At 34.5% G+C, this 13,017-nt stretch overlaps 1 protein-coding gene across 15 annotated transcripts in view; it reads right to left on the reverse strand.

The window, feature by feature from the left end:
* Positions 1-13,017, reverse strand: part of BAZ2B (bromodomain adjacent to zinc finger domain 2B) — a 407,328-nt gene that overhangs the window by 90,625 nt on the left and 303,686 nt on the right. For 10 of the 15 annotated variants that reach the window (XM_056110110.1, XM_056110109.1, XM_056110108.1 and 7 more), the window contains exons 5-7: positions 7,842-8,030; positions 2,847-3,014; positions 1,766-1,959 (exon numbers count right to left, since the gene is read on the reverse strand). In XM_056110110.1, coding sequence (XP_055966085.1) covers positions 1,766-1,959; positions 2,847-3,014; positions 7,842-8,030 — 551 coding nt within the window. The remainder of the gene's footprint in view (positions 1-1,765; positions 1,960-2,846; positions 3,015-7,841; positions 8,031-13,017) is intronic. The other 5 variants (XM_056110112.1, XM_056110100.1, XM_056110111.1 and 2 more) reach the window with 3 other exon arrangements.

Genomic DNA, 13,017 nt, shown 5'->3' on the forward strand with positions numbered 1-13,017 from the left:
CTGGAGGTGGTTTGTGGGTGTTTCCCACATACCTAACTTTTGGCCATTTACTTTCTTGGTAAACTTTGCCCCAAGTTTTTGGGGTCTGGCCAAAGACACAGCAGCAATTTTGGGGTATCTGGAAGTCTGAAGGTGCCATCAGGATGCTGATACACTCACCTCACAGGTGACCTGTTGGCGGCACCATACCCCCGTGGAGCCTTTTTATTAACTTTACCTCACCATATACTAATTTCATTAAATAAGAAAAAACACACACAAAAAAACAAGACACATGCATACTGAAGGTCACTAAAAACAAAGCATAGCTCGCTGCTCTAGTCTCTCAGGAGACATGGGCATGGCAAACAGCAACTCCGTCCTCTTGGGGAGTAGGCAGATCCAATAAGAAAACAAACAAATGTTGTCATGATAAACACCATGAATGGAACCTAGATAACTGGTGAGTGCGTATCGGGTGTGGGGTGAAGATTTAGATGTAGTTTTAAGGTAAGATCTTTCTCAGGCTGAAGTCTCAAAGAGGACAAAAGTTAATCACATAATGAGAAGACCCTTTCAAGGTCGGAGATACGTTAAAAGTCCCCTCTCCCCATAAAGAAAAAGAGTTAGAAATTATCCCGACATGTTCAAAGAATGGTGAAGTCAACTAGACCAGCTAGAGCATGAAGAACAAGAGGAAAAATGGAAGCAAAAAAGGCTAAGCTAGCAAGGATCATATCATCCAAAGCACCGCCAGGAATGACCATGATCACAGAGTCAAGAGAAGACTCTGAGAACAGCTCCTCAAAATAAACAAAGACAAAGTTCTAACCATTTTTAAAAGGTTGGGGAGGTGGAGAGCTAGTGAGGGTTAAGGCACTTACCTTGCACATAGCTTATCTTGGTTTTATCTCAGTTTCATCCCTGGCCGCACATATGGTCTCTGAGACCCCTAGGAGTGAATCCTGCGCACAAGGAGGAACAAACTACCACACCCCACAGAGAAAAATAAATGCCCATAATGAAAGGTGCTTCTGAGTTTGTTTTGTTTTATTTACCTAAAGCAAGGACTTTGGAACCGTCCTGCCTGAATTTAAATTATGACCATTTAGCTGGCCAACACATTGGGGAAGTTTATTTCCCTATTTGTGACAGCGAACATGATCTTTCTAGCAGCACAGGGAGTACTGCAACAAGTATTACGTGCAAAACTATTAGAGCAGAGTTGGCATGTATTAAGTCCTCAATAAACCTTAATTATTTAGAATATTTATATGGGAGACAGGCTTGTTCTGGTGTTTAGGTCATACCTGGCAGTGTTCAGAGGTTACTCCCAGCTTAGTGCCAGGAAACCCTGCTGGAGTGGGTAAAGATCATGCATCTCCTACATGCAAAGCATGCACTCAGCCCCTTGAGCTATCTCTCTATAGGGAGTTTCAGGTGTTTAAAAAAAACAACTGCATAATAGCACAAGAAATTAAAAATAACCCTGTGAAAAAATAGGAGTGGGAGGACAGGTAAGGTGTATGCCTTGTATGAGGCGGACACAGTCCCATTCCTAAAGCCTCCCAGAGCCTTGTCAGGAGTAATCCCTGAGTAAGTAAGCACCACCAGGGATCTCACTGAGTCAGGAGTAAGTACTGAGCACCACCAGATGTGGCCCACCAAACAACAACAGAAGAGGAGTTGGTTATTCTGATTAAATTATTCTTCAAATTCTGGTAGTTATACCTTTAGAAAGTTTATATGTTGATATTATATATCAGTTCTTCCAAGAATAACTTACCTTATCTTTAATCTTCTCAGTCCTAGCATCTATAGACTGGTTTTTATTTTGTTCCTGATTACATTTTCTATTTCCTCCACCTGAGCTTATACTCTTAGTTTGTACCATAGAACTTGAAGCAGTAGTGGACAGTACAGACGTGTTGAGACCAGATACAGATGATGTACTGTTCCCATTTATTGATCCATTCACACCTTGAAAATAAAAACATGTTTATATAATACAACATTATTCAGACATAAGCAAAGATTAAATAATAAATGAGTCTTGGAAACACTAACTTAAAGAAGTTCAACACAAAGGCTCACATACTGTAAGAGTAATATCTATATGAGAGAGGCAAAATGGTAAGCCTCTAGAGACTGAGTACAAGTTCCTGACTGTCACGGAGCACAGGAGGGAATGAAGGGGAGAAATGGCCTAACAGGAGTTTTCTTTTTGGGTGATGCAAATGTTTCAAAACTAGATTGAGGGAATCACTGCACAAAACTGTTAACGGTATTAAATGCCACTAAATTGTTTGCCTCAGCATGTTAATTATATATTTATGAGAAATTCACTTCAATTAGAAATGTTTAGAAAGATAATTAAATGCAAGAATCCCCTTTCAGCACACATTCTCCAAAACACTGAAGTGAAAAGATAAGCCATCTAAAACGCTGTTGTAATTTGCAAGTGATATAGTAACAATACAAATATTGTCATTTTAAAGAAAAAATAATAGATTACTTTAATGAATTTAATGCTTGCTTGCAGATGACTATATAGCATGGGATATATAAGAGAGGTAATGAGATACTGAAGAAAAAGCAGTGGTTGGGGGACTTAAAAGACCTGGGTTCTAATTCTGATTATGCCACATTTATATATAAGCAGTATTTCTTCATATTTCTTCAATTACCTTGTCTAACCTTGAATTCAAAATCAGAATACTTTCTATTTCAAGGAACTGTTGTAAGGATTAAGCAAAAACAATGTGAAAGTGGCCAGCACAATATTATGTAAATGTTAATAAGCCTAAACTCTACTAAAAATAAGAAGTAAGCTAGAGATTTGCTACACGTTAAATTACTATGGGTACCTTTTTCAGGACCATTTCGATTACTTTTTCCTGAAGTCCTTGAGTGGTATGGAGACGAATCATGATTCTGGGCTGGAGGAGCAAATAGTGGTGGAATTCCCAGTAGTGGTGGGAAGAAGGTTGCTCCAGTACGAGTATGAATATCTGTTGTTCGCCACCATTCTGCACCTCAAAACCAAGCATGAGACAAGCAAAAGTACTTGAGCTAATTTTCCAGTTAAGGGTGAATGCTTTTTATCTTATGTTATTGAAAAATAATTTAAAGTTTCATCTTGAATTAGAACTGCTGGATGATACACAATTTTTATCATCTTCCTAATTATAAGACAGATGATTAGATATTACACCCTCAATATTTCTCTCATTAAAACAGCATTCCAGGTTTTCTAAGAGGTTGTCTGTGAGCTTAAGTTTGTGAAGAACAAAGAGAGTCTGTGGCTTATAAAATAAAAACTGAAATATTAAAGACAGGCTGGAGTGATAGTACATCAGGTTGGGTATTTGCCTTCCACATGGCTGACCCAGGTTTATTCCCAGCATCCCGTTTTGTCCCTAAGCAATGCCAGGAGTAATTCTTGAGTGCACAGCCAGGAGTAACCCCCGAGCATCATTGGGTGTGGTCCAAATACCAAAAAGAAAAAGAAAAAGGTAAGATATTAAAGAGCAATCTGGCTCTTCAATGACATGTTTTCTAAATAAAATATTTAAGGTTATATATACATCTTTTAATAGCAAAACTAGAACATAAACAAGTATACTTATAAAAATGCAATGTACAGATTTGTGCATGTGTTATATGTTATTGTGCATTCATCTATATGTTAGAGTATACGCAGATTTTAATGGAACCATATGTACAAAATTGGATAACTTGCCTCCATCTATTAATAAAGGCCATACCTCACAAAAAATATTTAATCTACTTTAAAATCTTAGAAATCTACTTTAAAATCTTAGAATCCATGGTTACCACCTGCAAACTAGCTTAAGATCTCTTAACTTACAATATGTTTGTTTTTGATGAATCAAATGTCTTTAAAAAATCACAAAAATATTATTGTAATCCAGTATACCTAGTACTTATGCAAGAATATATTCTGAATTAAAAACAAAACAAAACCCAAGGGCTGGAGAGATAGTACAGTGGGAAGGGCACTTGCCTTGCACATGGCTACTCAGGGTTCAATCTCTCTGTACAGAGCAAGGAGTAAGCCTGATCAATCTCAGGTGTGCCCCCGCCCACCAAAAAATAAATTAGAATTTCACAAAGGTAGCAAAACTAGGACAGCTTTTTCTTTAGTTTTTCCTAAAACTGGAAACATAAAGATTTCAAAAACAAGACATGGTAAATAAAAAAGATTTATGAAAATTTCCACTTAAAATTAATGAGGAAAGCCTGACTTTATGTTTTATATTATAGGTAAATAAACAGCTTATCAATGTAAAATTACTTAAATGGTAAAAAATCAAATGTGATTCAGATAAAGATTCATTTAGTTAAAACTTTTGAAAAATCTAAACTATAAATAAGCCAAATTTTATAGTACATATTTTTTTAAAGGAAGGGTGAAGATTAAGAATCTGAAAATAATCCAAAGAAAAGTATTGCATTGCCCCATTAAAATAGTTCAGAAACAATCTATGCCAACAGGCTAACAGGTTATATTACCAAATCAGTCATTATTTTTCAGGCTAATATTCTAAAAGTTATAGTTTATTTTTCATTGATTGAAATAACCATATGAGATTAGAGGGGGAAAAATCAATAATAGAGAATCACAAAATTCAATATGGTCTGTAAATTCTATTATATGATTTTTAAATCTTTTCTAGGAACAGTTCATTAAAAATAGGACGTAAAGTTATGCATACCTTCATTATCTAATGGCAATATCTTATTTAAAAAGAAACTGGAAATAATTATGGTAGTTGGTTTTTTTAGGTTAAAAAGTATAAATAAAAAACTACAAAAAATTTTCTTCCACAAAATGAAACCAATGTATATTCAGCAGTGACTGAATGATGGAAAATGAACCAAGAATAACTTTACAAAAGCATCAATCATTTATCTGCTTCAAATAAAAGAAGTGTATATAGATAGGGAAAAGTATACATATCATGCTTATCAGCATAAAATTGTGATTTGTAGGTTTAAAAAGTTTCCACACAGCTGATAGAATGCAACTGAAGTTCACAAAAGATTTGTTATTTCATATAGTCTGTAATTAAAGCATTAAAGTAAAATATTTTGACTATGTAAGCAACTAACAAATGAGAAATCAAAGTCTCTAATGTTAAAATATTTTTTATAGAATCCTACTGAGGAAAAAAGATAAAGATCTTCTTTAGAATATCACTCGCAAATAAGCATAGCTAAGATTAGGAGAAAAAACAGGTATGCTATAAATACAATACCGTAAGTAAAAACAAAATAAAAGTACATAAGAGAAAATAAAACTAAAAACTATATACTACAATCTTTATGTCCAACAGGGATAATGTAATTAAGTATATCTTCCACATTAAATATTAAAAATAAAATTTAGTTTCAAAGTAGCTTACTGATAAAAATGAAAAAATACATAATAAAGTTTAGATAAAATGGATACTCAATCATTTTATAATTGAAACCCAAGCATGAAAGTTTGTAGGTCTACAACTGTGAAAAAAAAAAAAAACCCGTACATGATGTGTTTTCTTTCTTTTTAGTTTCTTCTTTCTTTTCTTTTTTTGGGCCACACCCAGCAGTGCTCAGGGACTATATGGTATATGTACTCAAGGACATAGTAAATATATAGAAGCACCATTAATTGTGTTTAACTGAAAGGTTCAACGTATTAGAAAATAAACTGAATCGCAATTCAAAATTTAGAAAGCATACTTAAAATTCTTGTTAAGAATCATGTGCTTCACAAAAATTCACTGCAAAATAAAAATGTGATTAAAAAATAAAATTCTTTAAAAGAAATCACCATGAATACTATTTCATCATGAAGTAGAAATAACTATAAAAGCCCATACACATCAACTTTGCATCTGTTTATTTAATAATTTGAAATATAATATTATTTAGAGGTGTACAAAACTTAAAAATAAATAATTTTTCATTTAAAAACTCTAGCAGCTTCCTTCTTGAGTGTTTATTTATTTATTTATTTAGTTATTTATTTAGAAACATCAAAATGTTTCATTTTGGTTACTCCTGAATAAAGTTTATTCTAGACATGGTAAATGTAAGTTATTGCATCAAATATACCATTGAAATTAAAAAAAACTGAACCAGGCATATTCCATGTCCATTTGGTAAAAATGTACTTAAATACTTTCCCGTAACAAACTGTAGCTAGTAATTGCTTATTTATCCAACTCCTAAAAACTAAGAGATTCGCAACATCAAATATAACACAAAATACTCAATTTTAGCGAATTTATTTGTAACTGAGCTGATAAATAAAACGTAGCTGATGTTCAAAAACTCTAATATAGTAATGAAAAATATATTCATTTATGAGAAATGAATAACTTAGTAGATTAATATAAAAATGCAACATTACATAAGTCCAGATGGACCATTTTTCATATTTGTTAGTTCTCATCAGAGTGAAAAGGGCATTCGATTTTAATAACACAGTAGTTGCATTAGTTTGTAAATGCTCAAAAATAATACTAAAAACTCATAAAAGAATAAAAATCAAGATATTAGAATCTATATTGTTACCTATTTTACTTTTTTATCCTGAAATACTGTATTTCAGCAAAATATTTCTTAAATTCTCATCTTCCTAAACAACTGACAACAGCTAAGTTCTTATTCATATTTTTAGAGCAAAGGTTAAAACTGAGTGTAAGACTTGAACATTACTCATCTTAACCCACTCCCTTTCACCCAGACAACAGAATTAAAGAAATACTATGATTTAAGAAATAGAAGCATACATTTAATCATATACCCATTTTATATATTATTTAAACAAGATATTTACTTCCTTTAGAAGAAGCCCTTGGAAATTTATTATCTATTAAAGTGGGAGAGAGTAAATAATATTGTTGCCAATTACATGTTACATGCCTGCCAAACACTGCATTTAGCATCTAACATGGCTTATCTATTTAAACTTTCACAGAACCCTAATAGATCCAATTATTATTGTGTCAATTTTCCAGATGAGAAAATTGTGGCTGAGGTAAATTGTTCAAGGTCTCACAGCCAAAATATAAAAGCCATACTGAAATTCGGGTCTATTTGTCTCTAAAACTCTTTTAACTTTTTCATGATTTTACATATACTAAATCATGTACTTCCTACCAAAATTTATTAGTCAAACTAATTTCTGGAAGTTAAAGTGATAAAATGAGTCAAATCTTAGCATGTTTGTCTAAGTTAAACTTTTATTTGTGTCTCACTAAAACAATAAAATCTTATAGTTGGGGAATCAAGATGCTACTAGTTTTCCTACCATATAAATTGCACACAGAAATGCTATTTTGATTAGATATGGAAAATTTAGAAAGTTTAGAGTACAGTTAGTTCATCTTACAAAGGTCAGATAAGTGTGAACTCAAAATAAAAGTACAGAAATAATCATTTTAAAAACTGGACTTCTGCTTTCCCCTTTGAGATATATGAGTTTTAAAACGTCAAATAAAGCTGAAAAAATGCACCAACCTCTATAATTGGAATATGTATACTATTCTGCATTTTAATTTTAATAAAATGCATGAGAAACACTTGGTCAAATTATGTGCTTTTCTGCCAAATGCATATTTCTTCAGTTAAACACTTGTATATCTAACTAATTGCATTGCCACAGAGCACAGTGTTTTCTGTTTTTTCTGTTTTTGCCCAGAACAGAATTGAGCCAATTCTTGCATAAATTTTTTTAACATACCAGTCATTAAACTATTGTTTTTGCTCAATTTAATAAAACAAATCACTGCTTGAACATTTTCAAGCCTTTTTCCTTTCCTTAAACACTGTTTGAAACAGATGTTTACCTGGAAAAGATGCTAGTTGGGGATGTACGGCTAAGGCTGTGGGTGTACCAAGTGTCCCCAAACCACCAAATTCTGAATGCCCTGAGCTGGCTGAATGTAGACCAAACACTGGGTGGCTGACCATTGGGAAGGCACTCGACACTGTGGACAGGTTAAACGGCTGATCCCCAGCTGCTCTGAATAAATGTCCTGGGAGGGAAAAAAACACACTTAAAGTTGAACTATGAAGACAGGTGAAATTTAACTGGTTTCAGCGTTCAGTTTAAATTTACAATAACTTCTTATATATTAAATTTGTATTTTAAATCTTTTTGTTTGCATTTCTACTCTTCAACCCCTACAGAAGGTATTTCTAAACACATGAAAGTACCCTAAAGAGTAATTATGAGTGCGAATGACCTTAATACTTTAAATTGAAGATTAAAATAAAACATTTTAAGTAAATAATGTTCACTGGTTATAATAGCTTGACCTGCTGATTTGAGGGAAACTTTCTGTTAATAATGTACAATACTACATTTTCAAAGATTTTCCTCATAGTAAGTCAAATTAGTAAGGTTGAAAACAATGAAGTCCAAAATTTGTCATCAAGTCATCATGCAAATCATCATTTATTTTAGGTAGAGTTTCTCAGTCTCCAAATGCCAAAGCTGAAGCTATGTTCTTATATGCCCTTCTATCAGGAGACTTGAAATCCCAAAGGGGAAAAAGGGCGAGGGTGTGTCTCCTTTGCCAGTGGGAGGCAGGTTCAACACATTGTATGGCCCCACAGCACCACAGGGAATGATGCCCAAGCACTGAATTGGACACAGCCCCCTGTATAACCAAAGCTCTAAACAAACACAAAATAAAAAGTGGGGTCTTGTTTGTTTTGGGGACACATGACATTGCTCACGGCTTATTCCTGGCTATGAAATCTCAGGGTTCACTCCTGGGAGGTCTTCTGGGGACCATATAGAGTGCTAGGGATTGAACCTGGATCAGGTGCATATAAGACAAACCCTTTCCCCACTGCATTCTCTCTCTAGCCCTGAAAAAGGGACTTTTAAAACCTAATAAAGAAATGTCTAAGAACATAAAGATTTAAAGTACAAACTTTGTCATGCATCAATGGATCAACAGCAATATAAAACCACTCTGAAAACTTGGATAGAAAGGTCACAATAAATTAAGATGAGTGATTTTCAATTTCTACTTTTATTAAGAATCTAAGTGTAATAATCTTAGTTTGAATTGTTATATGATTAAAAACAAAACATGATTAACTTCTCTGCCTTTCTAAGTACTTGGCAGAAAACCTTTAAAATAATCTGGGAGTGAGTGGGACATACCCGGCAGTGCCCAGGATTTACTCCTGGCTCTGTGTTCAAGAAACTACTACTGGCAATGCTCAGGGGATAATATGTGGGCTTGGGGATCAATCCAGCTTGGTTATGTGCAAGGCAAGCAAGCTACCTTCCAGTACAGAAAAGAACTTTGTCATATATGCAAATTCTCAGAAAATAATTAGCTTCCCTGATTTGATATTATAAACGCAAAACAGAAAGAGTTGCTGAGCTATCTTACTGTGTTCTGTGTTAAGTGTAAGATTTCAGGGGCTGGAGCAGTAATGCAGTGGATAGGGTGTTTGTCTCACATGCAGCTGACCTGGTTTTGATACCCCACACCCCTTATGGTCCTGAGCCCACCAGGAGTGATCCCCTAGCATAGGGCCAAGAGTAAGCCCTGAGCACTGCCAACAGCAAGAACAAGAACAACAAGAACAATGTCTCAGGGCCCCAGAATATGGCACAACTGTAAAATGCCAGCCCTGTATATATGAAAATATGAGTATGACACCAGCACCACCCTACATGGACAACTGTAATCCCTATCACTGACAGGTGTGAATCCCCACTGTACCACAACAAAGTGTGTGACCTCTGGGACACGGCAAACGATGACAAAACAAGGCTTCCTTATTACATTCCGTCTTATTTGACCTTCCAGTACAAAGTGATTTAATTCACTTTTAACATGCTTGAAGTAAATTTTGTCATATAAAATACAAGTATGCTTTGGGGTGGTACTTTGTATGATTGAAACTCAATCATGAAAACTTTGTAACTGTATCGCATGGTGAATCAATTAAAAAAAAGAGAAATATAAGTATGCTTTTTCTTATTGTTTAGTTACAAATACAACCTCTCCTCTTAGCATTTTTATTCCCTGAAAACTAGGAAGCAGTCTTCAGAAAAGTGAGATAATACACTGACAGTCTACTAGAAACCTTTTCCTTTTCTTTTTCTTTTCTTTTTTTGGGTTTTTGGGCCATACTCTGTGGTGTTTAGGGATTACTTCTGGCTCTATAATCAGCAGTCACTCCTGACAATGCTTAGGGAACCACATGGAGTTCTGAGGGATTTGAACCAGGCTGTTGCATGCAAACGTTCGTACCTTACCCTGATATTATCCATGTCTCCTAGATCTTATGTTCTAGTTTTTTTGGTGTGGGGACCATATCTGGTGATGCTCAGGCCTTATACCTGGCTCAGAGCTTAGGGATCACTCCTAGCGGGCTCAGGAATCCATTTGTGATACTAGGGATCAAACCCTTGTCATCCATGTGCAAGGCAAGTACTTTAACCATTGTATTATTTTCTGGCCCTGATGCTATATTCTTTACTAAGTAATTCTGTATTCTTAATTGAAGTAGTAAAATTTAAACAAATAGCACTAGTGAAGAGATGGGTATTGGAAAATTCTATGACTAAAACCCAATCATGAACAACTTTGTAACTGTTTATCTCATGGTGATTCAATTAAAAAAAAGATACACAGCTGAAGCAGCAATAAGGAAACATTAACAGAACTGAGTCACATAAATGAGTTGGTTGATTGAGGGACAGTGAAAGGGAGGGATGTTGGAGTCCTTGGGGAAGGAGGGAGGTACACTGGTGATGGAATATGGTGTTGGAATTATGAGCATGAGAAACAATTATTAGCAGTAAATAATCAGTCTCAATTAATAAAATCTTTTAAAACAATCCAATCATACACAACTTGATAATAAAACATCTCTTTTTAAAGTAAAAAAAAAGGCATCTAGATGGAACTGACATTTGTAGGAAATTTCAAAGCATAAAAAGCACCCAAATTGAAATGGAATTAATGGGGTTTATTCCCTGGTAAGAAAACATTCATTTATGCATTTAATAAAAGATATTGAGATCACATTATAATGATCAAAGTGACACCTTATATTATTCCTAATACCCATCATACTTCCTCTGCTACATATATATATGTATATATGGATAAAATTGTGCAAAGGGAAATAATTTTATAATACATTTCACCATTTTTACTGTTTTGTCTGTACAGAATGATATGAAAGTCAGTGATATTTGGGTATAAAGCTGCCCAGTATTGCTCTGGGGCCTGAGGGTGCTAAGAACCACCAGAACCTCACCTAGAAATGATGGGGTGGCATGTGGTACTTGAGGCCTTGTATATACAGAGCATTGTACTCCAGTCTTCCAATATTTCCCTGGCTTACAAGTCAGTGATATTTTAAAACAGTATATCTTTCTCTTAAAAATGCTCAGTAACCCTGTTATTTTAGTATTGTTTCTACCAATTAAAAATGCAGATAATAATTTAATGTAAAAACTTTCCAAATTAATCACCTTTATTCAATATTTTCAGTAATTCAAACATTTTATGAGCAGCCTACTAAGTATCAAATTCTGGTTTAGTATCAGGCATGCAGGGAATACTAAGACATAACTACCCAAGGGTAGTTTAAAGAGTGTAAGACTACTTGTCTACAATACAACATATAACAGAAGTTAATGTTTTAATATTATAGACTGGTACTATGACATAAACATTTAGCAACAAACCCCAAGTACTTAAAGCATTACTTGGTACATAGTAAACATGTAAAAAATACATTTAATTAATCAGCTCAATAATCATTAAGAGCAGAAGAGGCACATTCACAGGACTGATTACAGAGTTGTTCAATTATAAAAGAAAGAACAAGGCTGTGGAGTTAGCTCAGTGTGCCAGAGCCCGTATTTTGTATTACAAGAGGCCTTAGTTCAACCCCCAGCAATTTATCGTCAGCCCCCCCCCACCCACGCAAGCACAGCACCTCTGGGGTGTGGAAAGAAAGTTGTCTTGTACTTTCAATTTAAATTTTTAAGTATGGGGTGTGTAATGTAGAGATTAAGGAATAATATAGATTAAGTTTTATATATATATAAAACGGATATAATATAGATATAAGATAAATTAAGTGCCAGTCCCTTGGCACTATATAGCCTGAGCAGCACAGCATCCTCACATGAAGCCCTGAGCCAAGAGTCAAGGTGGCTAAAAACAGCTCCACTGGGAATGCATTCCTACAAACACATTGCAAGTATGAAGAAAATATGCAGTCATGAAAAAAACATACAAGTATGATTTCTGCTCTTGTCTCACACTACTGACACCTAATCATCACTATTTTTCTTCTTAAAAAATTTGTCTGAGGCACTATGGTTTATAGTACTGCTAATGTAAAGTTTCATGCACTCAATGAAACCCTATAAACCAGGGTGTCTACTTCTGATTCTGGGTTTTTATTGATTTTAAATCAACATATGGGCCTTTATTCTCCCTCCAGTCACTATGGTTCACTTTATTGGACTTAATCACAAAAACATATACTACTGTCAAGATTTGTAAACCCTTAAATTTATTTCTAACAATCTGCATGTCAGTTTGTTTGATCTCTGGTCTTCGCTGACCCTATCTCCTTCCCACTGAGTTTGAATGACCATCTATGTCCCGTATCAACTTTAAAAGTCAAGGTCTGCTTCCTATCACTTCTCAGAGTCTCTAATATTTCTGCAAAGCCTCAAGCATCCCTTTCATTTTGCAGAATAACTAAAATTTTTCCTAAACACTGAATACTACTGATCTTTATTGTCATTCTTAGTCACCCTTTATGAAAGTAACACCTTGACATACCTCTTCTAGTTAAAACTCATGTCCAGCCTTAACTCATTGCTTTCTTCCTCACTTGTCTGTGTCCTGGCTAGTCAACCCTGTCACTCTGGAATATGATCCCTATTTCTGAACCCCAACTTATCTGGGTACCTGCAATGGCCCTCAAATATGTAGATCCATACAATACCAAGGGGTGTGA

Source organism: Sorex fumeus, unplaced genomic scaffold (genome assembly GCF_029834395.1).
Source record: "Sorex fumeus unplaced genomic scaffold, SorFum_2.1 ptg000009l, whole genome shotgun sequence".
Classification (NCBI taxonomy): domain Eukaryota; kingdom Metazoa; phylum Chordata; class Mammalia; order Eulipotyphla; family Soricidae; genus Sorex; species Sorex fumeus.